At 42.7% G+C, this 26215-nt stretch overlaps 1 protein-coding gene and 1 long non-coding RNA gene across 4 annotated transcripts in view; both read left to right on the forward strand.

The window, feature by feature from the left end:
* Positions 1-17999, forward strand: part of LOC140583054 (uncharacterized) — a 34789-nt gene extending 16790 nt beyond the window's left edge. The window contains exons 2-4 of the long non-coding RNA XR_011985847.1: positions 17181-17300; positions 17660-17725; positions 17938-17999. This is a non-coding gene — a long non-coding RNA (uncharacterized lncRNA). The remainder of the gene's footprint in view (positions 1-17180; positions 17301-17659; positions 17726-17937) is intronic.
* A 5232-nt stretch (positions 18000-23231) lies between these two features.
* Positions 23232-26215, forward strand: part of LOC111835802 (rab11 family-interacting protein 5-like) — a 39018-nt gene continuing 36034 nt past the window's right edge. For 2 of the 3 annotated variants that reach the window (XM_023796472.2, XM_023796473.2), the window contains exon 1: positions 23232-23917. In XM_023796472.2, coding sequence (XP_023652240.2) covers positions 23568-23917 — 350 coding nt within the window. In that variant the 5' untranslated portion in view covers positions 23232-23567. The remainder of the gene's footprint in view (positions 23918-26215) is intronic. The other variant, XM_023796474.2, reaches the window with a different exon arrangement.

Genomic DNA, 26215 nt, shown 5'->3' on the forward strand with positions numbered 1-26215 from the left:
CCTGAAACTAAAATAATAAATAAACCATAGAAATCAGAAATAAGCAAATTCGTATTGCAGCTGAGGTAAAAAGGGCATTGCCATTTATGCCCATGGCCAATAGGTGGCGACAGACGCAAGGAAAAACTTATAGCAAACCCACGTTAAAACACTGTACAACAAAATTCCCATATGTCTATATATTTGTTCACTTTCAAACAATATTATTATTTTCAAACAACATTTTACTGAAATAGATTTATGTAACATAAATTAAATATTGTGTTTACGTATTTCCAAAGTCAAAACTTCTGACTTTCTGTGTGATTGACAATCCCAAGTTCCCATAAGCGGCTTCTAAACTACAGTTTAGCGGATAATTAAATCACAAACCATGTTAAACCACACAACTGGGACGATTGTATAAACTCGTAAACCAACACCGAAATAAGCCCATAAAGAAAAACACAGGTTGTTCCGCCAGCTGTTCCGGGCGACCGGTCGTCAAGGAGACCGTCGTAGTTGGTGAGCCGTCGAGGGGGGCTCCTTTCCCCGCTGGCTCTCTCGTACCACCGGGCTGTTTAGACAGGATAACACCCGTCTGCACAGAGATAATGGGACAGGCTTCAGTCCCGGTTAGACATGGAATTTCAATTTTAGCCACAGCATTCCCTGTGGATTTGTAATCCGCAATGGTAAAGGAGAAGGACGGAAAGCGATATTGCTGAATCAGATTCCTTATCAACGCAGCATCCTTATCAAAGAAATTAATTTTTAAGTTTCACATGCATTTATATAACCGTGTGTGCTGATGGTATGTGTGTGTGTGTGTGTGTGTGTGTGTATGTTTCAGTGTCTGCCCATCAGGGCTATTCCCTGCCTTGTGTTTGTATCTTCTGGAATAGGCTCTGGACCCCCGTGACCTTGTAATGGACAAGCGGGGATGGATATATGGATTAATTGATATAACAGCTGACAAAAATAATAACAATAATTATAGGGCCACATGGTTATAAATATGAATGAAATATAGCACCACATTGGGACTGATATATGCTTGTTTTCAACAACAACAGTGATGACAAATACTCCACATATTTCCCTTCCTGGGATTAATAAAGTCCATCTTAATAAATTTCTTTTGAAGCACTCTAAATACCCCCCCCCCCCAAACACATGCACACATATACATGTTTGTAATTATGGGTCCATTCATTTTAATTTGGAAAACTCTAATCTCAATTTGACAATCTTAACCCCTACCCAGCCCTGACCTTAACCATAAGTAACCAAATATAATACGAGACTTTTGGCATTTTTACATTTTTGATAGCATTCACAGATCTTTGTGGGGACCTTAAAATGATATTGTATATGGTATAATGGTATAATATAAAATATATATTATATTGCATTTATCACATTACCACATAAACAAAATATTTGTACTTTATTTTCCAAAGTAGTCAGCAATCTATAGCAGGTGAAAATGACCTGGTCTATGTTAAACCCTGCTATATGTAATCTTGTTTGACTTTAATCTGTCACTGTTAACAATGCTAACATAGTTATTCAGAATGATGTAGAACTGCTATATATTATTTAAAAAATAAGTAATGTCATTTAAAAGCATGGGAAAATGCATTTATGTTATCCAACTCCAACCATTTATATTGAGTAATTTTGTATCGATCATGTAGACCATGACTGGACACTGCTGACCTCTCACAAAACTTCAGTGACCTTTGCAGACGAATGCTATGCGCAACAATAATCAGATTTTTCATATAACCTCAGTTAAATCAGGTATCTGATAGAGGTTCTGTTTATTAAACGCAAACAATTTGTTTTTTGTAATGCACCCGTCATTCTGAACCACTGCAGGGATGCAGAAGTTAAAATAAAGTGGCTACTCACCCCAGTGCTGCAAGTGCAATGGCAGCTTTAATCAGGCACATAAAGAGTCCACACATGTCCCATAGTCTGTCTAAACACTACATCATGATCAGGGGAGCAGAACAAATGTTTGGAGAGCAAAGGTTGTCCACCCCCTCTCCTTGCAGTCATAACAGTGAAAGTGGATAAGGCACGGAGAGGTCCCCGATGTGGTAGCTCAAGGCCACACTCATAGTTTTATCAACTTCTTGTATCGAGCTTCTGCCATGACTGGAGCAATAAAAAGCTGTGGAATAGCCCAGGCCTGGGCAGTTATCTTCTGTGGAGGGCCAAATCCAAGCTGGCCAGGTCATCGGGGTTTTTGTTTTTTCTGATGATTTTTAATGGTGTGTAATATGAACGTTACAATAACTAACTTGTTAGATTTAGCAGTTTTTTTTTTTGTTATTTACAGTTTTGGGGTCGTCACTACAGTCATTGACAAAAGTCTTGTCACATAAGGACATAGTAACTTAAAAAGGCATATAACTTTATTTCTAATCAATCAATTGTTACAATGAATGGATCAATTTAATGCCAAGGGCTTTCACATTAATAACTGGGTGCAAAATGAAACAGTCAAAAAGTGTCCTGATGTTCACAGCTTGTTAAAGTCCAAAACACCTGTTTTTGCAAGGACAAAAGTCTTGTCATGTCTTTTAATTATTCAAGCAATCACAAATTAGAGGTTCACCTGTGACAAATATTGTAATTAACATAATCCCAGGTGTGTATAAACAGAACCCCAGCACACCAGACCTTCACTTGAAGTGCAGCCTGGCTTCTGACAACATGCCAAAGATTCAACCACAGACCAAGTCTGCTGCTGAGGTGGCAGACATCCTTAATGTATCCAAACATCAAGTGGAGAGGATTAAAAAAAGATATAAAGAAACTGGGGATGTTCATGACAAGCCCAGGTCAGGCAGACCCCGTAAGACAACTCTTTGAGAGGACCGTTTGTTGCTTCGAAAGTCCAGGGCCAACCCTTTTTCAACTGCAGCAGAGCTACATCAGAACTGGTCACCAGAAACCGCTGTGTCTACAAGAACAGTTTCTCGAATTCTCGCACGCAGTGGTCTCCATGGTCAAATTAGTGCTCAGAAACCAGCATTAACAAGAACACAACAAAAATAGCATGTTGAATTTGCCAAGGCCCACAGCTTGCAGCGAGGATGGACAGAGGCAAAGTGGCAGAAGGTTGATTTTTCTGACGAATCATCCATTGAACTACATACCAAATGCCACAAATACTGCAGGAGACCTGTTGGAACCCGCATGAACTCAAAATTCACCCAGAAAACAGTCAAGTTTGGTGGAGGAAAAATCATGGTTTGGGGTTACATCCATGGGGGTGTTCGAGAGATCTGCAGAGTGGATGGCAACATCAACAGCCTGAAGTATCAAGATATTCTTGCTGCCCATTACATTCCAAACCATAAGAGAGGGCAAATTCTGCAGAAGGATGGCGCTCCTTCTCATACTTCAGCCTCCACATTGAAGTTCCTGAAACTGAAGAGGATCAAGGTGCTCCAGGATTGGCCTGCCCAGTCACCAGACATGAACATTATTGAGCATGTCTGGGGTAAGATGAAGGAGGAGGCTTGGAAGACGAAACCAAAGAATCTAGACGAACCCTGGGAGTCCTGCAAAACTGCTTTCTTTGCCATTCCTGATGACTTCATCAACAAGTTATTTCAGTCATTGCCAAGACGTATGGATGTGGTCCTCCAAGCTCATGGGAGTCATACACATTATTAATTTTTTTTTCCAAGGCACCATGACTTTATGTTCTGATGTTATTGTAGCATGTTTGTGTATTCTAAATGAAGTATATGTATAATTTCTACATTATTTTTGCATATGACAAGACTTTTGTCCAGGCAAAAGTTGACCTTTCTGTTCTAATTACATGACAAAACTCAATGAATGATGCAAAACATTATTTTGGTATAATAAGCATAATCTAGAGGGCTTTGCCTTTTCTCATAAGCCATTTCTGATTCCAACTGATTAACTACAGGTCAAGTTATTATTTGTTGTTCCTACAACTTGGTTAAGCGACAAGACTTTTGTCAGGCACTGTATATAGAGTCTCCTCCACAATAATTGGCACCTCTAGTAAAGATGAGTAAAAACGGTTATAAGAAATATGCCTTTTAGTAAAACTGAAAAAATGAGAAAATCCAACAAAAAAAATCCCTTTCAATGTCACATGTGAGCAGATGAGAGAAAGAGGGAGCAAGGAAACGGTAATTCCGTGTCAAATCATCACACTTTTTGACCTCATCGTCACAGATTTTAACAAAACTTGGCATGCTGATTTACTCCTATGAGTAACACATGGGATTGAAATTGGGCGTGTCTTGGATCAATATTATGGGAGAGTTAAGCTAACAAAACTTGAACTTACTGGGGAGGGGGCTATGAGTTTCACTGGTTATATCTCCCCGGTTCTCATATCATTTCAAAGTTCAATTCCAGCTCTAGATTTTATGTTAAATATCCCCAAAATGAAAAAATACCATGTTATGAGCCCCGAACATAAAATGTAAAAATGAATAGAGAAAAAAAAAACTATACATTAAAATTGGTACATTTTTTGGTCTTTGGTTCTTCAGTCGTTGTATGGCTTATTGGTGGCATCACATGGTTTCATATCACTAATGGGCCCTTTTCACGGCAGCCATTTTGATGTCATTGGTGACACCTGTGCTTGCCATGCTATTTCATGCCCATTGATTGCATTCACAGATTTTTATAAAATTGAGGATATCCAACTGCCGACCTGAAAAAATGTCCGTATAACATGAAAACACTTTGTGGTTACAAAATGTGATCTATGCACACACACGCATGCACACGCACACACACACACACACACACACACACACACACACACATACACATGTCTGGTAAAGATATCTTTATGGGGACTGCTCATTCATTTCTATGGGAAAAATGCTAACACTAACTATGACAACCTTAAGCCCTACCTAGCCCTAACCAAGCAAAATACAAGATACAAGTTTTTGCATTTTTAGTTTTTTCATTGCAGTCACAGATTTTTATTAAATTGAGGAAACTGGTCCCCATAAAGGGAAAAAAACGGGTATTCATCATATTGTGGGAACATTGTGTCCTCATAAGGTAAGGTATACTCTCTCTCTCTCTCTCTCTCTCTCTCTCTCACACACACACACACAAACACACACACACAAGTTGGTCTTCCTATCTAAATGGGGACCGTCCATTCATTTCTATGGGAAAAACCCTAATCCCCATCACGACACCCTTAACCCCTACCCATCCCTAACCTTAACCATAAATAACCAACCCAAATACAAGACTTTTGGCATTTTTACTTTTTTGATTGCATTCACAGATTTTTTATAAAACTGAGGTTATACAAATGGGGATCAAAAAGATGTCCCCAAAAGTAGGGAAATTTCAGGTTTTACTACACTTTGGGGACAATTTGGTCCTCAGATGTGATCTACAGTATGCAAACCCACACACACACACACACACACACACACACACACACACACACACACACACACACACACACACACACACAGAGCAAAGCCCCGAACATGCGCACAAGCGTCCACCCCAGGGTTGGCCTTTAGAGTTTGATAATCAAACTCAATCAAAAAACACCAGACATATATAGTTTACGTTTGTTCTTAAAATGTATGAGGATTGTTTTGTTATTGTGAAATTTTAAATTAGTATGAGGGTGATATAAATCATTTAGGCAATAAGAATTGAGGAAGAACCTAAATAGCAGCTAGAAATGACCGGCCAGGCAGGCAAAAGTGTGTTTTCTTATCTCACGAGCCATGGAAGGATGGGGGGTTGACACATAAGTGGGGGTAGGAACTGTGGAATCAGGCAAGGGGTAAGAATCTAGGATATTTTTTTGTTATTATAAAGAAGATAGACATGATTATGCCTCAGTGACCCTGGGGGCTATGTTGTCGGGGGCAATAGCCCCTGGTAGGGTCTCCCAAGGCAAAAATGTCCCAGGGGAGGGGCCAGACAAAGAACAATCCAACAAAACTCCTATGACAGAAAAGTCTATCAAGGTCTCGTTTCCCTCGCCTGGACTAGGGTCACCGTAGCCCCACCCTGGAGCCAGGCCTGGGGGAGGGGCCCGTTGGTGGGCCCAGCCCAAAAGAGGCATGTGGGACTGTCCCCAGGTGGGCCCACCACCCACAAGGGGAATGTCACGGGTTCGGTGCATTGTGGATCGGGTGGCTGCCAAGGGAGGCCCCGACTAGATATAGACGAGCTCACCTCAACGCATAGTGTGGGTTCTGGAACCAATCTCCTGGAGAGGGGCTGGACGCTCTTTTCTTCTGGAGTTGTGGTGGGTGAGCAGCGCTGGGTGGGGGTGGGGCTACTGGTTGCCCCACAGCTCAGTGCATTAACCCTCTTGAGTCTAGGGGTAGGGAACACACTTTCACTGACTGGGGCATGGTCACACATTTCATTCAATATCATAAACTTAATTCATGGCAAATTATTTCTCATATATTTGTTTTGGCATTAAACTCATCTTTATCTTAGTGTACTTTGTAAAAATTTGTCAGATTTATGTTAAGTTTGCAATTTGACATCAAGGTATAGACATTGCAAAATGCAGTTTGGAACAATTGCAGACACATCATAAAAGTACATAGTAAGCAATGCTGGCAGTTTGTTTTGATCCCAGATATCTGATCACCAAAGTTTTGGCTACATGAAGATGACTAAATGGTGTAGTTGCAACATTCAGTTGGATAAATAAATAAGAAAAACCGAACTCATGTCACTATTTCTGGCTCCTTTCATTGAATATGTAGCAACTTTCATGTGTATGAATGAGCCATTGTCACCTGGCCACGTCCCCAACCCCCTTTTATGGCGCTGAAGGGGATGTATCTGGATCGCGTTTCACCGTTGCGCTGTTAATCAAATTACCATGCGAATGCGATTTGAATACGCGCTAATGCGGCTATTTAGAATGTGAATAGCGATCTTCGGGTGACAACAGTACTACACGCCCCCGATGCAGGTAAAACAAAGTAAGGTTACATTGTTTAATCTTTTGCCGATTTAACCTAATTTTAAAAACTTTAATACTTCCGACAATGGACATTTTGAAAAGAAGACAGATTACGGATTTAGTCAGTGTTTTTTTCATGTTTCTATAATAAGATTTCAGAGAGTTATGAACTGAAATACACGAGAAAGATACACGGCATCGCCAACGATGCCGTCGACTCCAGAGGGTTAACAACAGAGTTTACCCCGGTGAATGAGAGTATTGTCTCCCTGCGCCTTTGGGTCGGGGATAGGTCTCTGACTGTCATCTGCGCTTATACACCGAATGACAGTTTGGAGTACTTGGCCCTCTTGGATTCCCTGAGTGAGGATTCCACGAGGGGATTCCATTGTTTTGCTGGGGGACTTCAACGCTCACGTGGGCAATGACAGTGTGGCCTGGAGGGGGGTGATTGGGAGGAACGACCTCCCTGATCTGAACTCGAGTGGTGTTCTGTTGCTGGACTTCTGTGCAATGCATGGTTTGTGCATAACAAACACCATGTTCGAGCATAAGGGTGTCCATAAGTGGACATGGTATGAACATGTCTGGGGCTACAGGTCGGTGATCGATTTCATAATCGTATCATCTGATCTGCGGCCTTCTGTCTTGAACACTTGGGTGAAGAGGGGCAGAGCTGTCAACTGATCACCACCTGGTGGTGGGTTGGTTCAGGTGGCAGAGAAGGAAGCCGGTCAGACCTGGTAGGCCCAAGTGCATAGTGAGGGTCTGCTGGGAACGTCTTGCAGAGGCTCCTGTTCACTGGAGCTTTAACTCGCACCTCTGGCAGAATTCCAACTGCATACCGGGGGAGGTTGGGGACATTGAGTCTGAATGGACACTGTTCCGGAACGCCATTGTGGAAGCGACCGTATGGAGCTGTGGCTGCAGGGTGGTCGGTGCCAGTCGTGGCGGTAACCCCCGTACCCGATGGTGGACACCAGAGGTGAGGGGGGCTGTCAAGCTGAAGAAGGAGGCTTACCGGGAACTATTAGCCCGGGTGTCACCGGAGGCAGCTGACAGGTACCGGCAGGCCAGGCGGAACGCGGCTCAGGAGGTTGTGGAAGCACAACCCAAGGGGGGCGGGGTGGACTTGCCCATCACTGGGGCTGAGGTGGCCAGGCTGGTTAAAGAGCTATGTGGTGGCTGGGCCCCGGGGGTGGACGAGATCCACCCGGGGTATCTAAAGGCTCTGGATGTTGTGGGGCTGTCATGGCTGACAAGCCTTCTCAACAGCAAGTGGAGGTCAGGGGCAGTGCCGCTGGATTGGCAGACCGGGGTGGTGGTCCCCTTATTTAAGAAATCAGAAGCAGAAGCTTGGTCCGCATTGCCGGTAATAAGTTGGATTTGTTTCCGATGAGGGTTGGACTCTGCCAGGGCTGCCCTTTGTCATTGGTCCTGTTTATAATATTTATGGACATGATTTCTAGGCGCAGCCAGGATGTTGAGGGTGTCCAGTTTGGTGGCGTCAGGATTGCCTCGCTGCTTTTTGCGGACGATGCCGTCCTGTTGGCTTCATCTGCTGGGGACCTCCAGCGTGCTCTGGGGCGGTTCGCAGCCAAGTGCGTAGCAGCAGGGATGAGGATTAGCACCTCCAAGTCCAAGACTATGATTCTCAGCCGGAAATGGGTGAGTTGCCCTCTTCAGGTCAGGGAGGAGGTACTGCCTCAAGTGGAGGAGTTCAAGTATCTCGGGGTCTCGTTCATGAGTGAGGGTAGGCGAGATCGAGAGCTGGACAGATGAATTGGAGCGGCGTCTGCAGTTTTGCAGGTGCTTAACCGGTTCATCGTGGCTAAGAAAGAACTGAGCTGAAAAGCAAAGGTCTTGATCTATTGGTCCATCTACCCTCAGCTATGGTCATGAGCTATGGGTAATGACTGAAAGAATGAGATTGATAATACAGGCGGCCAAAATGAGGTTTCTTCGACTCCTGGTGTGGATGCCTCCTGGGCGGCTACCCAGAGAGGTTTTCCGTGGATGTCCTACAGGGAGGAGGCCCCGGGGCAGTCTCTCAGTTGACCTGGACAAGCGGAAGGTAATGGATGGATGGATGGACATGATTATTTAATTATGTTTAATAGTAACTAGTAAGCTGCATTTAGTATCATCCATCAAATACACTTTAAAAGCTTTAAAGAATAATGCCTTAGTTATTTTAATAAAGACATCCATCCATTATCTTCTGCTTATCCAAGGTCGGTTCGCGGGGGCAGCAGTCTCAGCAGGGAAATCCAGACTTTCCTATCCCCGGTCACTTCTTCCAGCTCTTCCGGGGGAATCCCGAGGTGTTCCCAGGCCAGCTGAGAGACATAGTCTCTCCAGTGTGTCCTGGGTCTTCCCTGGAGCCTCCTCCCAGTGGGGCATGCCTGGAACACCTCAACAGGGAGGCAGATGCAGATGCCCGAGCCACCTCTTCTGGCTCCTCTCGATGCAGAGGAGCAGTGGCTCTACTCTGAGTCCCTCCCGAATGACCGAGCTTCTTACCCTATCTCTAAGGGAGAGCTCAGACACCCTGCGAAGGAAACTAATTTCAGCTGCTTTTATTCGCATCTATTTGATCTCGCGATCTGCTGACGCCGCACTGATCTGCCTGTCGATCTGCTGTTCCATCCTTCCCTCACTCGTGAACAAGACCCCGAGATACTTAAACTATAATCTCGGATTTGTAGGTGCTGATTCTCATCCCAGCCGCTTCACACTCGGCTGCTAACTGCTCCATTGAGAGCCGAAGGTCACGGTGTGATGAACCGCATCATCTGCAAAAAGCAGAGACCTAATCCTGAGGTCACCAAACAGGACACCCTCAACACCTTGGCTGCACCTAGAAATTCCGTTCATAAAAGTTATGAACAGAATCGGTGACAAAGGGCAACCCTGGCGGAGTCCAACCCTCAGGGACCGAACAGCCCGGCACCCCATACTCCCGGAGCACTCCCCACAGGACTCCCTGAGGGACGCGGTCGAATGCCTTCTCCAAGTCCACAAAACACATGTAGACTGGTTGGGCAAACTCCCACGCACCCTCCAGGACCCTGCCGAGAGTATAGAGCTGGTCCACTGTTCCATGGCCACGGCGAAAACCACACTGCTCCTCCTGAATCCGAGGTTCGACAATCCGAAGGACCCTCCTCTCCAGGACACCCGAATAGACCTTACCAGGGAGGCTGAGGCTTCTTAAAGTGGGGGACCACCACCCCGGTCTGCCAGTCCAGAGGCACTGCCCCTGATGTCCACGCGATGCTGCAGATGCATGTCAACCAGGACAGCCCCACAGCATCCAGAGCCTTGAGGAACTCAGGGCGGGTCTCACCACCCTTGGGGCACAGCCACCGAGAAACTTTTTAACCACCTCAGCGACCTCTGCCCCAGAGGAGTCCACCCCCAAGCCCCAGACTCTGCTTCCTCATTTGGAGGCATGTCAGTGGGATTGAGGAGGTCTTTGAAGTATTCCCCCCCACCGACCCAAAACATCCCAAGTTGAGGTCAGCAGTGCCCCATCCCCACCATCAACAGTGTTGATGCTGCACTGCTTTCTCACCCTGAGCTGCCGGATGGTGGATCAGAATGTCTTCGAAGCCATCCGGAAGTTGTTCTCCATCGCCTTGCCAAACTCCTCCCACACCAGAGTTTTTGCCTCAGCGACCGCTGAAGCTGCATCCCGCTTGGCCCGCCGGTACTCGTCAGCTGCCTCTGGAGTCCCACAGGCCAAAAAGGCCCCATAGGACTCCTTCTTCAGCTTGACGGCATCCCTCACCGCCAGTGTCACCCAGCGGGTTCGGGGATTGCCGCTGCGACAGGCACCAACCACCTTGCAGCCACAGCTCCGGTCAGCCGCCTCCACAATGGAGGCACAGATCATGACCCATTCATACTCAATGTCCCCCGCATCCCCTGGGACATGGGAAAAGTTTTGCCGGAGGTGAGAGTTGAAGCTCCTGCTGACAGGGGATTCCACCAGATGTTCCCAGCAGGCCCTCACTATACGCTTGGGCCTGCCAGGCCTGACTGGTTTCTTCCCCCACCAGAGGAGCCAACCCACCACCAGGTGGTGATCAGTTCACAGCTCCGTCCTTCTCTTCACCTGAGTGTCCAATACATACAGCTACAAGTCTAATGACACGACCACAAAGTCGATCATTGAACTGCAGCCTAGGGTGTCCTGGTGCCAAGTGCACATATGGACACCCTTATGCTTGAACATGGTGTTCATTATGGACAATCCGTGAGGAGCACAGAAGTCCAATAGCAGAACGCCGCTCGGGTACAGATCAGGGGGGCCGTTCCTCCCAATTACGCTACTCCAGGTCTTACTGCCATTGCCCATGTGAGCATTGAAGTCCCCCTGCAGAACAGGACCCATCCCCCCATCCGAAGTCGAAGGGAGGCTACACTCTCGTCCACTGCGGTAAACCCCAATGTACAGGCACCCAGCCAGGGGGCAATAAGTATGGCCATCCCAGCTTGGCGCCTCTCCCCGTGAGCAACTCCAGTGTAGGAATTATTAGCTCAGGTAAATTTTAATATCTCCACCAATATGTTTGATTTAATTAAAGTTTAATTAATTATTATTTAATGCTGATTATTAATCAATTGTTATGCCGAATGGTCGGCTCCTCCAAACTCGATTGCGGTATCCCCTTGAGTCTGTTAATGTGAGACTTAAATGGGATTCACTAATTACCAGTATCGCTTAGTAACCTGAGTTAGAAGGCTCGTCCACCGAGCCGCGTCACCAGGTAATGTAAACAATTGGTAGTGAAGCCCCCCTCACGGCCGATGAGAGAGAGTCTCGCGATGTTTCAGGCGAGTTTGAGGTTCAGAGCGTGTAGCAAGACCGCACAGAGGCAGGAACTTAGTGTGAGTACTCAATGACAGAGGCTGAAGTTGTGTAAAAGACATGCATTTATTCCTAGCTAACACTACAACTAACATAAGACAGACATTACACCTAACACAAACAACAAACACGAAATAACGGAATAAAACAAACGATGTAATTATGAAAATGCAATGACCGGATTTAAATGAGCAACCTTAAATGGGAAATACTGTTCTGCAAAGCAAGCACAGTTTGTGGAAACATGACCCTAAAGTCCTATAGCATGTTAACAGAACAGCTTAAGTTGTTAGAATGAAAGGAAGTTGGTTTACTTGGTTGAAGAGTGGGGAGGTGGGGGGGGGGTCTTGGCAGTTGATGGCAGAGCTGCTGAGCTGATGGCACTCAGGAAGGCGCGGCGTTTGGAGCAGTGGAGTAGAGCCCCTTTGGATTCTCTCTCCTGGTGAAGCTTTGTCTTGGGTGCTGTTCTCTGTTCAGCTGGGCCTTCACCGGAGGGTTCTTTTGGGCTTCTCTTCTCCCGGGCTGATGGTCTTTTCTGCGCTTGATGATCTGTTTGCCCCGGCTGATGTTCTCCTTCGGGCTGGCGGTTATTCTCTGCGCTGCTTTGTTCTGAGGTCCAGGTTTTTATGGTCTAAAGTTCATGAATAGGGATGACCAGGAATTCGAATCCTGGCCCAATGGCTGGCCATCCATTTGGCGGGTTTTCGGAAGTGGGTCTGTATCAGTCCTTTTGGGATTTATGGCCCCTTTACTGATGATTTTCATTAAGCTGTTATAACTTTTGATACATCCACTTTTATGGTAATCACTGACCAGATTTGGAATCAGGAGTGATTTTCCATCAGTTTGACACCAAACATGCCATACCAGCTTCACAGGTACATACCTCATATCATCTGTATTAATTGATTAAACAATTAATTATTTTATCTATGTGACTGATTCACATCAGTATGGGATACAGGTGTTTTGGGTTGCACCTCAACAGATGTTACACTTTGTGCGGATATTACATCAAATATTCATATTACAAACAGCACATCTTATCCATAGATAGGCGTGGCCGTTAGTTTGTGGTAATATCAATATAAGTTGCACATCTGGAAACAACATATTTTGTTTGGTGTGGCTTATGCCAATTCATCTTCTCCAGAATGGACAAGATACACCTAAATTCAGTTCTTTTAACATAGCATGGTAGAAACAAAGAAACTTGGTGACTGTCCACCAAGATCAGATAAGGACCACAAAGGAATGTTGGAAGAGAAGGGGGGGGGGGTTTAACAAAGAAGACTCTCTAAAAGTTAGGACACATTGGTTACACTCACTTTCCAGATTCTTCTGGTATACCATGAGAACATATATACAATGGTGGCTATACCTATCTATTTATTTAAATTTATATGTGTTCAAGTGCAAAGGGGTGAAATAGGAGATACTCCGTGAACATGGTTATAAGGGTGGCACACAAAACACTAAGATTGTCTAAGGACACATACAAACATAACGTATCTGTATATTGAGACTAGTAGTCGTGAGTAAATCAATATACAGGGTATACAAAAGCCAAACTTAAATGAAATTTCCTTTAGGGTGTTCGTCTGTTGGGTGAGTGAGATGTAAGGCAGAGTGTATGTGGAGGGGGTTGTGTGCCAAGTCGAGGGACCCCTGTCCGTGAAGTCCACTCTGCTTGTCTGTAGGTCCCTAAATCTTTGGGCAATAAAAGTTGGAGTGCTGGCCTCCCTGGTTATCTGTGTGTGTGTGTTTGTGTGTGTAACCCCCCTTTGGTGCCTCTCGTTCCAGGCTCGGCCTTGTCTCAGGCCACCTGGAATTTAGGCCCTGTGATATGTGCATGTGTGATCCTACACCACAGTGGAAGAGGGTCCAACCCCCCTCACGGAGACTGGTTCCAGAGCCCAAGCTGTGCGTCGAGGTGAACCCAACTATATCTAGTCGGAACCTCACAACCTCGCGCACCAGTTCAGGCTCCTTCCTTGCCAGATAGGTGACATTCCATGTCCCTAGAGCTAGCTTCTGCAGCTGAGGATCGGTCCGCCAAGGTCCCCGCCTTCGGCCACTGCCCAGCTCACACAGCACCCGACCACTTTGGCCCCTCCTACCGGTGATGAGCCCATTGGAGGAGGGACCCACGTGCCTTCTTCGGGCTGTGTCCGACCAGGACCCATGGGTGCATGCCTGGCCCCAGGCCTGGCTTCGGAGGGGGGGGGGAGGTCCATCGACCTGCATCTGGGCGAGGGAAATCTTGGATCCATTATGTTTCTCTTCATAAGGGGGCTAATGAGCCGCATTTCATCTGGTTCCTCACTCAGGACCAGTCTGCCTTGGGTGACCCTACCAGGGGCACAAAGCCCCAAGCAACTTAGCTCCTGGGATCATTCGAACACGCAAACCCCTACACCATGATGAGGTGTTGGCTCCAGGAGAGGTGAAATAGACTTGTAAATTTCAAAGAAAAGATATCAGAGGGTCCTTAAAGACCTTTCATAAGACTTGGGGGCCTGTCCTGAGGTTTACCAGGTTCTTATGTTAGAGGAGACTGATGCTGTTTAAGTACTAGATGGGAGGACCCCTGAAATGAAAATCATAACTTATCAAGATGTATACATACTTCTTGCATCGAACCACCATATGTTGGAAGGGCTGGCACGTCTCCATTTTAAAAGAATGAGGTCCTAGCCAGTAAGGTAGTGAAGGATATTACAGATATTGAGGTGGGCATGGTATCAGATGGTGGAATGTCGAACAGGGGTGTTAGAGGATTAGGAGATAGAATTATGTGGAGGTCCTGCTCAATGGTTTTGAATATGTCTGTCCAGAAAAAAAAGGCGTGTTTATTAAAATAACTAAGGCTTTATTCTGTTTTTAAAAATATCTTTTTGATGCTTGTTGCTAAATGCTACTCACTAGTTCCTACAGTTATTAAATGTAATTAAATGAGCCGGTCCATCTTATTTAAAATAAACTAACAAAATACAACTACATTGTTTTATATTAAATATTTTAACACATCCCTGAGATTTCTTGCAATCGTTTGTTCTGTTGAGGGTTGCAGCGGGTGTCTGGGCTTATCCCGGAGACTGTGGGCAAGGCAGGGAACAACCTCCTGACACAATCATGATGTGCGAATATGTTACCCAGAGTACCATACTTGGACTGTCTCGTCGGTTTGCGCTGTGCCCTTGTAGGGGTTTATCTGTGTTAAGTTGCTAGGAGTAGGTGTCGCTCGGTTGGTCGAACTCCTTGTCAGTTGAAGTCTGCAAAAATTTGATGGCTGGCGGCCATGTTGATTCCTCGAAACGCTAGTTGATTCACCGCTCCCCGAAAACAGCTGGTGTTATCAATCATGACACAATAGCTAGTGTGTCGGTGTTCTGAAATTCCTTCCTACCCATGAAATTGTCCTACCCCAGTTAACTGCACTTGCTCATTAGCTACTTAACACACACCCATAAATATCTGCTGCTTTCGAGTGAACGACTTGAAAACAAGGTTAGTTTTATTGCATTTTTAATTTTATATATATATATATATATATATATATATATATACACTCACCTAAAGGATTATTAGGAACACCATACTAATACGGTGTTTGACCCCCTTTAGCCTTCAGAACTGCCTCAATTCTACGTGGCATTGATTCAACAAGGTGCTGAAAGCATTCTTTAGAAATGTTGGCCCATATTCATAGGATAGCATCTTGCAGTTGATGGAGATTTGTGGGATGCACATCCAGGGCACGAAGCTCCCGTTCCACCACATCCCAAAGATGCTCTATTGGGTTGAGATCTGGTGACTGTGGGGGCCATTTTAGTACAGTGAACTCATTGTCATGTTCAAGAAACCAATTTGAAATGATTCGAGCTTTGTGACATGGTGCATTATCCTGCTGGAAGTAGCCATCAGAGGATGGGTACATGGTGGTCACAAAGGGATGGACATGGTCAGAAACAATGCTCAGGTAGGCCGTGGCATTTAAATGATGCCCAGTTGGCACTAAGGGGCCTAAAGTGTGCCAAGAAAACATCCCCCACACCATTACACCACCACCACCAGCCTGCACAGTGGTAACAAGGCATGATGGATCCATGTTCTCATTCTGTTTACGCCAAATTCTGACTCTACCATTTGAATGTCTCAACAGAAATCGAGACTCATCAGACCAGGCAACATTTTTCCAGTCTTCAACTGTCCAATTTTGGTGAGCTCGTGCAAATTGTAGCCTCTTTTTCCTATTTGTAGTGGAGATGAGTGGTACCCGGTGGGGTCTTCTGCTTTTGTAGCCCATCCGCCTCAAGGTTGTGCGTGTTGTGGCTGCACAAATGATTTGCTGCATACCTCGGTTGTAACGAATGGTTATTTCAGTAAAAGTTGCTCTTCTATCAGCTTGAATCAGTCGGCCCATTCTCCTCTGACCTCTAGCATCAACAAGGCATTTTCGCCCACAGGACTGCCGCATACTGGATGTTTCTCCCTTTGCACACCATTCTTTGTAAACCCTAGAAATGGTTGTGCATGAAAATCCCAGTAACTGAGCAGATTGTGAAATACTCAGACCGGCCCGTCTGGCACCAACAACCATGCCATGCTCAAAATTGCTTAAATCACCTTTCTTTCCCATTCTGACATTCAGTTTGGAGTTCAGGAGATTGTCTTGACCAGGACCACACTCCTAAATGCATTGAAGCAACTGCCATGTCACTGGTTGATTAGATAATTGCATTAATGAGAAATTGAACAGGTGTTCCTAATAATCCTTTAGGTGAGTGTATGTGTGTGTGTGTGTGTGTGTGTGTGTGTTTGAGTATCATACATTTTCGACTTACCATGTGCATGTATGTCAGAGTGCAGCTTGAATACACTCTTGCCTAAGACTGCAAAGCATTCGCGTGATTTTCACGCTGCTTTAAATCTTGGCCGTGTGCGAAATATTCTCAGGATTTGCGGTATCCATAGTTTGCATAACAATGTACGTTTCTATAATACATGATATCGTGATAACTATTTATCTTTCATTCTGAAACATTGCGTAAAATCGCATTCTTATTATCTGTTAATAAAAAATAAATAAAAAAGATTTCTGTTACACGTACACTTTTGTACTCACGAAAAGGTGAACAGTATTTCAAATGATCCGAGCATAATGTTTGCATTAACAGTCTAATACTGCACTTGGACCCTGGCTATAGATACATTATATGTGAAACGTAATGAAAACAAAATGTATCAATCAATAATAATGGAATTTACCTAAATTTTTAGTGCTGAAAGTCATGTTGTGATTATGCCTTGAACATTTTAACCTTTGCTTTACAGACATGGAAAATGAATGGGAAGAGGTACATGCTCTCTTGACTGAAGGCATATACCCTCCAGGTTATGAAAAGAGTCAGAGACAAAACCTCAGAAGATAGGCTTCCAAATTCAGATTAAGGGGTTAGTATCACATGTATATGATGCATGATATTTAGATGAATGCAGTACATGGTGATATTAAAGATATGCATTATCAAAGTAATATATTATTAACAGATGAAGACCTCTGGGTTGGTAATAGGAAGGTTGTCAAAACCAGGGAGGGAGCCAGGAGACTCTTCAATGAGCTTCATTCATCCCCAATGGGAGGGCACACAGGCATCCTAAAAACTATGTCAGCGATCTCTACCAGGTTTTACTGGCATGGGATGTCTGTTGACATAAAGAAATGTTTTTTGTTTTTTTTTTTAAATAAACCGACTTTATATTTTTAAATAAAGTTGAGAAAAATTCTTAATAATCTTGTGCATGTTTTCAAGGTTTTGGAGTGTGACCGATGTCAGAAGGTTGGAAAATCATGGCCTGTTCGCTATTGGAAGGTGGAGGTAAATGAAAAAAAAATCCTTTCTCTATGCAAGGCCTACATTTTATCCCAAGACACATTGTATTGGAACACACATGAATTTATTATCCTTTCTGTTTATATTTCTGAAAATATTAGTTTTCTGAAGAGTCATGGGTTATAAGAGTTTTATATTTTCTCTATTACAAGTATGTGCTGCTTTGTGTAACGTTATTAAATTTCCTCTGTTTTCAGGTGCTGTGTAACTAATGAAGCTGGTGGGCACATTGTGATTGGACAAAAAAACATTATTCCAGTTAATTAAATAACTATTTATTTAATTAGTAAAAACTGTGCAATCCATTTATTGTCGTTCTTTTTTAAGGATAATTTTTAAATATATTTATTTATTTATATGCAGTGTATTCTATACTCTACACAGTGGTCATCTTATATGAAATATTCACATTCCCAAATGTTTCAAATATGAAATGGACCTGCTGGTCTAATGAGTAAGGATGGGTTAGGATACTCAAGAGATACATTCACTAAAGGGAACAACATGGACATTTGAAGATTATTTAACTACTGTATGACAATATGAAAGATAACTATATATATTTTTTTATATCTATAATAATGTCCTACCACCCTAAACATGAAAGGGAGCAGATATTTATGGAGTGTTTATGTCTATAATAATGTCCTACCGCCCTTAACATAGAGGGGAGCAGATATTTATGGAGTGTTTATGTCTATAATAATGTCCTACCACCCTTAACATAGAGGGGAGCAGACATTTATGGAGTGTTTATGTCTATAATAATGTCCTACCACCCTAAACATAGAGGGGAGCAGATATTTATGGAGTGTTTATGTCTATAATAATGTCCTACCACCCTAAACATAGAGGGGAGCAGATATTTATGGAGTGTTTATGTCTATAATAATATCCTACCACCCTAAACACTGAAGAGAGCAGATATTTATGCTGGTAGGATATTATCACAAGGTAGGACAAAATAACAGATATGGTTATAAATTTCCGCTACGCGTAGGAAAATATTTTAGGTAGGAAAAATTTTCAAAGCACCTGCGCCCGTTGCCCCACTGCAGACATTATCACATTATCAACCTGTCATGTCTAAACATGTAAAACGCATAAATTCAGCCTAAAACTTGATGACTATGTTTTTAGTGATATAAAATAGCACATTTGTTAAAAATAACCACAACTACTGTTTTTTTACCAGTTAAAACTGCCAGACCCTCTTTCATCTCTAAACATTGCCTAAACATTGTCACAGACCAAAGAACACCTCATCTTGGCAATGGGTATTCCCCATTGGCATTGCCCTCTTTTAGTGGGATAATACACCCTGCTACACTACAAAAATTGTTCAGGAATGGTTTGAGAAACATGAAACAGATCTCAAGGTGTTGATTTGGCCTCCAAATTCCCTAGATCTCAATGGGATCGAGTATATGTGGGATGCGCTGGAGAAACAAGTCTGATCCATGGAGGACCCACCTCGAAACATACAGGACTTAGAGGATTAGCTGCTAACAACTTGATATCAGATACCACAGGACACCTTCAGAGGTCTTATAGAGTCTATACTTTGACAGGTCAGAGCTGTTTTGATGGAACGAGTGGGGCCAACACAATCAGTGTGTGTATAAGTAAGTATGTATGTGTACAGACCATATACTATGCATATAACTCCAATTCAATTGGCTTGCTGGATAAGAAACTGTCAGAGCAACTGTAGGTGGATCCTGAAATGGTCACCCGTGTTCACCAGTGTAAGCTTGTGAAAAAGCAACAGAACTTAATGAAGGGAACTTTAAAATGGATTTAGCTACAAATGTGGACACCATTCACATTAAACAGAGACAATCTAAACCTAGACAGCAGAACAAAGGTGAGATGAAGAAGAAGATATTGTTTCTTTAGTCACTGTTAGCTCAGTAGATAATGATATGCTATGGCTGGTGCACCTCAGAGTAGATGAAAAGCTCAGTATTCAGAATCGATACAGGGGAAGATGTGATGGTCCTATCAGAGGAAAGCTATAGGAAATGAGGGTTTCCAGACTTGGAGGAAACTACCAGTCTTATGTGTACAAAGCCATAACGGCAAGGGAAGTCTCCAGCAATGTCAGGACAGATGAGAAGAGCACCGTACTGATAATATATGATAATTTCCAAAATTATTAATTGGGATAGTTAAATTGGATGGGGAGTATAAAATTGAGCTCAAAGCAGATGCTAAACCATTGTTTCTCTCAGCACCTTTCTACATTCCAGTACCTCTCATGCCTAAGGTTAAGCAGGCACTTGTTTGCATGGAGGACTGATGTGGTGGCATGGTACCTCTAACTATGGGATGTATTTCCTGCCAAAAAAGAAAAAGATAATGATAAAATGCTGTATTAGTTTTCAAAGTGCATGTGCAATGATCCTGCCAAAATTAAAAATAAATTGAAATAACACCATTTGTATTTTAATTTTCCATTCATTCATGAGTAATTTGTGAAAAACAAATAGATAAAATTAAAAAACCTTTTTGTTTTTTAATTTTGACTTTTCATTTCCTACTTTGAGTTTTCATTTTCAAGTTCATGATGTGCGAATATATGTCAACTGAAGCAGGCCAGTGGCCGGAGCTACGGATCAGCATTGTCCGGCACTGCTGTGCTTTCTCAATGCATTTGCGGATACCATTGACATTGTATTCCTTGCACATGGCTGTCCGTGTTGCCCTAACTAAACTAAGCTTAAGCTAGCTACTAATTGGCAGCTTCCGATTCATTTCGCTTCTCATTCATAACGTCATATTTCGTGGCTTAAGTTAACTTCTTATTCTCAGATTCCCTAGAGGAGAGTGTTTCCCTAGAGTTAAGTTCTCCCCAAGCGAGCTCGATGGGCCGAATGGCCTCCTCTCGTTTGTATAGTTCTTATGTTCTTATGTTTGCAGCAGCACATACTGCACAGTTTATAACTAATTTGCTATATGTACTATGATGCTTGTGTTGGTACTGAAGATGTACAGACTTGTTTTCCTTGTCTTTAATACCTAAATAATACAGTATAACATCTATTTACATACAGTTAAGGTCAAAATTATTAGCCCCCTATGAGAAGTGGGACATTTTCCTATATTTATGTCGACTCCTTTTTCATACTTTACAAATTAAAACATTCATCAATGTAAAAACCTCCAACTGATATAGTTTTTATTTAAAAAACAACTTCTATATTGCTGCACAACAACTTTATTGAAAATTGAGATGGTCAAAATGATTAGCCCCATGTCAATTTTACAGGAAGCATTGCAGGAAAGTTAAATGTTCTGGTGTCAAATCACACCTGAACCCCATATGACTTGATTGGCTCTATCAATTAGCACCACATTCAACTAAATGGGCTGAAATGAGCAGAGTTGGTGGTACTTAAAGGCGAGATTGAGAGGCGTCACACTTACATTATTCATAAAAAGTAATTTCATCATGCCAAAAACCAAAGAAATAAGTATGGACCCCAGAGAAAAGAAAGTGGATGCTCATCTTAAGGGAGATGGCTATACGGCAATTTCGAAGTGTTTCGCTCTGTCCATATCAGGTGTACGTTGCATCACTGCAAAATACAAAATGACACACTCTGTCAGAAACAAACCTGGGTGTGGTCGCAAGCACAAGACTTCAAAGACTTTGTGGAGGAAAATAATCAGAGATGCCTTGGAGAACCCCTGGTCGCTGCAAAGACCATTGTCACTGAACTGGCCTCTTCTGGACTTGACATCTCAAAAAAAAAAAGAAAACTGTTGTGAGGGCTCTTCATTGTGGGAAGCTTCGAGGTGATCAGCCAGGAAAGACACCATTGCTCACACAGTAGTGCATCAGAGCAAGACTGCAGTTTGCCCAGGACCATTTGAATCACAAAGATGAATTTTGGAAGCCTGTCCTTTAGTCTGATGAGACAAAGCTGCAGTTTTGGCACATGGATGTAGCTTTTGTTTGGTGGGGTGAAGAAAGACGAGATGATTTTGATAAATATCCAGTATGTTCTGCATGTTCATTTTTAGATTAATCTCAAGGCAAGAAATTACTTGACTGTTATTCCTTTTCTGTCAGTTATGATTAAAATGTATTATATTTACTTTAATAGGGAGTGATGTGTAGCACAGCAGGTTAGAACACTGTCCCCATGACTGTAAAGTTACCACTTCAGGCAACTCTCAGGTCAGCAGATTAAGAGCCCTGAGCAAGGCTCTTACCCATCAATCAATCCAGGCTTCAGATGAAAGTGTCTCCTAAATAAATAGCATCATTTCTAAAGCGACATGACATATGGCATAATATGAGAAATTGACATAAGAACGTAAGAAATTTACAAATAAGTGGAGGCCATTTGGCCCATCAAGCTTGTTTGGGGAGAACTTAACTAATATCTCACAGTTGTTAAAATCTTATCTAGCTCTTATTTAAAGGAACCCAAGGTTTTAGCTTCCGCTACACTAACAGGGAGACTATTCCATACTCTAACTACACGCTGTGTACAGCAGTGTTTTCTCAGATCCATTTTAAAATGTTCTCCTGCTAATTTCCACCTATGGCCATGAGTTCTAGTATTTAAACTATTACTGAAGTAGCCATTTGGCTGAACAGCATCCAGAACTGTTAGAATTTTACATATCAGAAGTTTGTCCCATAAATCAGGACATCTGACATATTGTTATAACCTCACTGTCATCTATCCATTAAACATCTTGATCCACAAGGTACTGGGCTTTTATAATCAATATTTGACTAACACCTATAAACACATCTATTGGGTAAGCACCTTACTTAATGGCTAATAGCACAGTCTGTCTTGTGGGCTTTTCCAACAACCTTCAGGTTAAATGAAACTCCCTTTTCATTCTCACTGTAGATGTCTTCACTGTACAAGTAAGACTTTTGTTATTTTGTTATAATCAATGGTGACAGGTAGTTCTTTCAACAGTTATATTAACTTTAAGTTTTATTTAGTTTTCTGTAATTGTGTGACAATGCAGCATAGTAAAGAGGCCTTCTAAATTAGCTTACATACATATACTGATGAAACAATTTAAAAAGTGACATAAACCAAAGAAAATCTGGTGGGAATCCACCTACTAAGTTAAATACATCGCAGAATTCTATAACTATATGATGTAATACCAATCGGTCATATTTATTAAAAGTTACGCATGAAAACACGCCTTTGCGTAACTTATATCGTGAATTACACTATAATTTTTCTGGTCATGATGCAATGCTTTTGAAATGACTATGGCAATAAGCACAATAAAATGACTACGGTTACTACGACTTGTATGTGCTGTTATCATCAGTCCTACTTTGTAGCGATGAAACACCAATAAACACCTTCAATGTTTACTGAAGCATCCAGCTTCCGTGCCATATTTGCATATTACTTTGGCTGACACTGCTTATATATGTTTGTATATACATATATATAGCGCATAGAAAATGCATGCGCACAAGTTTGAATCTATCCGGGGAAATGGGTTCAGACGGCACTTCCTCGTCCCGTCAGGGGGATGAGAGTGACGTCGGCGGCCGCTTCGGCTTCCCCAGCCATTCAGATGATCTTGGAGAAAATTCTGCAGAGGGACGGTCGCCTAAGTAGCAGCAAAAACGCCCGGAGCAAACAAATTTAGGTGTCCAAGGGCTTCGTGATTAACAGGCAGGGTCTTACGCACAGCATCGCACGAAGAATAGCAGAGTGATGAATGTACCATAATGCCGTGCTAGTGGTAAGCCGCAGGCAGACCCACATTGCTGTTTGTCTTCTGCTTTTCCGGCTGATTTTCTGCACTTGCTGCAACGTTTCATGACATGTCGATTAATGAAGAGCTGAGATGGCTGCCAACTCATGTGCAGGTGACAGTCCTCCGGGCCAGGGGCTTGCGGGCCAAAGGCAAGCACGGAACCAGCGACTCGTATAGTATCATTCAGCTGGGAAAGGAGAAGTTCTCCACTTGCGTGGTGGAGAAGAGCACCAGCCCAGAGTGGAAGGAAGAATGCACTTTCGAGCTGCTACCAGGGGTGCTGGACACGGATGGACGGAGCGGCGACCTGATCGTCACGGTGATGCACCGTGCACTGATGGGACTCGATGTGTTTCTCGGGCAAGCAGTCATCGCTTTAAATAAAGTCTTCCAAGATGGAATATGCCTGCGAAACCAGTAGGTTTTATTTTCTTTGTTCAATCTATTGCAGCGTTTGATGCAAGGGTACTATGGGGCTATGCAAATTGCCAGGATAGTGGCAGTCATTTCATACGTGCACACGCAGACGCGCGCGTACAGTTCCTTCAGAATCGTGTGATTAGCCCACTTTACCTAGTAAGTTAATCGCAGAGAATTCTTATCAGAGAACTGGCTTAATTGTGAGTTAAGTTAATATTATAATGCGTTCTCTCCGCTCGACCGACCTAGCCATGCTGCGGGTGAAAGTATGAGGAAACTTAATATCTGACATCTTAAGGATAAAGTCGTCGAGTCATTCAGAGCAGCCTTTATCACGAATGTGTGCACATTATTATTAAACAATTATTTTTTTTTTGCTTGACATACGCATTCTGCGATCAGGTGATGTCCTTTAGAATTTGCTGACGTAGCTTAATAGGCAGGTTGCCATTTTATTTTTAAATGGCGCATCTTTAGTTTCAATTTAAGTTTGAATATTCTAAGTGTGGTTACTATGCTTAAAAGTGAGCTATACATAGACACCATATGGAATCAAATACTGTGTTTCCTGTCACTGAAGTCTATGAAACATACTGTACTGCTTATTATTACCTTTATTTGGGAGAAATACTGTTTTGGTGTCTTCTAGGTAACCCCCCCCCCCCCCCCCCCCCCCCATTAATGAAGCTTTCCTTAAATTTCAGTGTAGCATATTTGTAACCTTAAATAATGTTATTACTTACACCTGTACTTGGTATACTATTTCATGTCAGTTTGGCTGCCATTAAAAAGACCCATTAGTGATTGTAAGGAACTGTGGTTTTGATACACATTTCACATAAGTAACAATATCTTAGCAACAACTCAAAAACCAAAGACCACATTTTCTGGAGATGTTCATGACATTATGATCTAGCTTTAGTAAAAAATGGATCAATTTTGAAATATAAGTTTTTGTTCTTGAATTTTTTATATTTTAATCAGTTATTACATAGTAATTATTCACATGAGGATGGGATATTATTTATTCAATCCATAAAGCTGGACAATAGCTTTAAAACAATATGAGGACTATTTCTGTGCAGCTTACATTAAGGTAAATATAACCAGTCAAAGTCATAGTCCCCCCCCCACCCCAAAACAGAAAAAAGTTCAAACTTTGTTCGCTTAAATCTCACTCAATATTGATCCAAGACACGCCCAATTTCAGTTTCATTAGTTATTCATGTGACCAAATCAGCATGCCAAGTTTCGTTAAAATCCGTGACGATGAGGTCCGAAAGTGTGGATGATTTGACATGGAATGACCCCTCTTCTAACTCAGTATTTTGAAAGCATCTGATCAGGCAGTTCTGCATTTGCTCCAGCCTGAAGAAAATATAGTTATAATCATAGTGTTGAAAAGTTGGGCTGTGGAGGTGAAGGGCTGCATTTTCTAAAGTATCTGCAGCACTCTGAAGAAACGCTGGTGTTACAACAGAAAAGATAAATATGAGATAATACTACATTCCACTATAAAGATTTACTCAATGTAAAGCAAGCTAGCTGTTCTCTGCAAGGTACAAAGGATAAAAACAATAAGAAGAATACAATGCACTACTCTGCATGCCTTTTATCAATTTATTAAACTGAAAGCGCATGGAAAAAACGTGTATTATACTCAAACATGACATAAATAGCCGTACCCAAAAAGTTTTTTGTTAAAATAACAAACTAAATATAATTATGTGTTATTTTATGAAATGGGGTATATATTATTATGTACATAATCGTTGGGATTATGTAAAAGGAGTCACGACTAGCAATTTCATCGCGCGTTCGCTCCCTCCTCCATCGCGGCGTTTTTTTTTTCAAATTTACGTAGCACGCTGATGACGTTTTTTCTGCTTCATTCCGCAAGAGCATCTTCAGCAAGCGAGACTTAATGTAGAGTATGCGTGACTTCGTTCCGAATGTACTTTTTAAACTTAAGGAAAAGTAGGTTTGTGTTGCATGTTCATAATCACCAAGAGCCACTTCATTCTGCATGCTCGTGTAATGCAAGCACAATGTGCACCTTAATAAAGACCCCAACGACCCCCCCATAGTACGTGTCCTCTGCATTTAACCCATTTGTGGCATAGCAGTGGGTGGCTAGTTCAGCACCCAGAGAGCAATACCTTGCTCAGAGTGCCTTGCTGGTGTGGGATTTGAACCAGCAACTGCACAATCACAACCGCACCTCCCTAACCATTAGGCCACTACTGCTTGTAATGGGTCCCACAATAGAACATCAAAGGCAGGAAAGTTTCACAA

The sequence above is a fragment of the Paramormyrops kingsleyae genome, chromosome 25 (assembly GCF_048594095.1).
Source record: "Paramormyrops kingsleyae isolate MSU_618 chromosome 25, PKINGS_0.4, whole genome shotgun sequence".
Classification (NCBI taxonomy): Eukaryota; Metazoa; Chordata; class Actinopteri; order Osteoglossiformes; family Mormyridae; genus Paramormyrops; species Paramormyrops kingsleyae.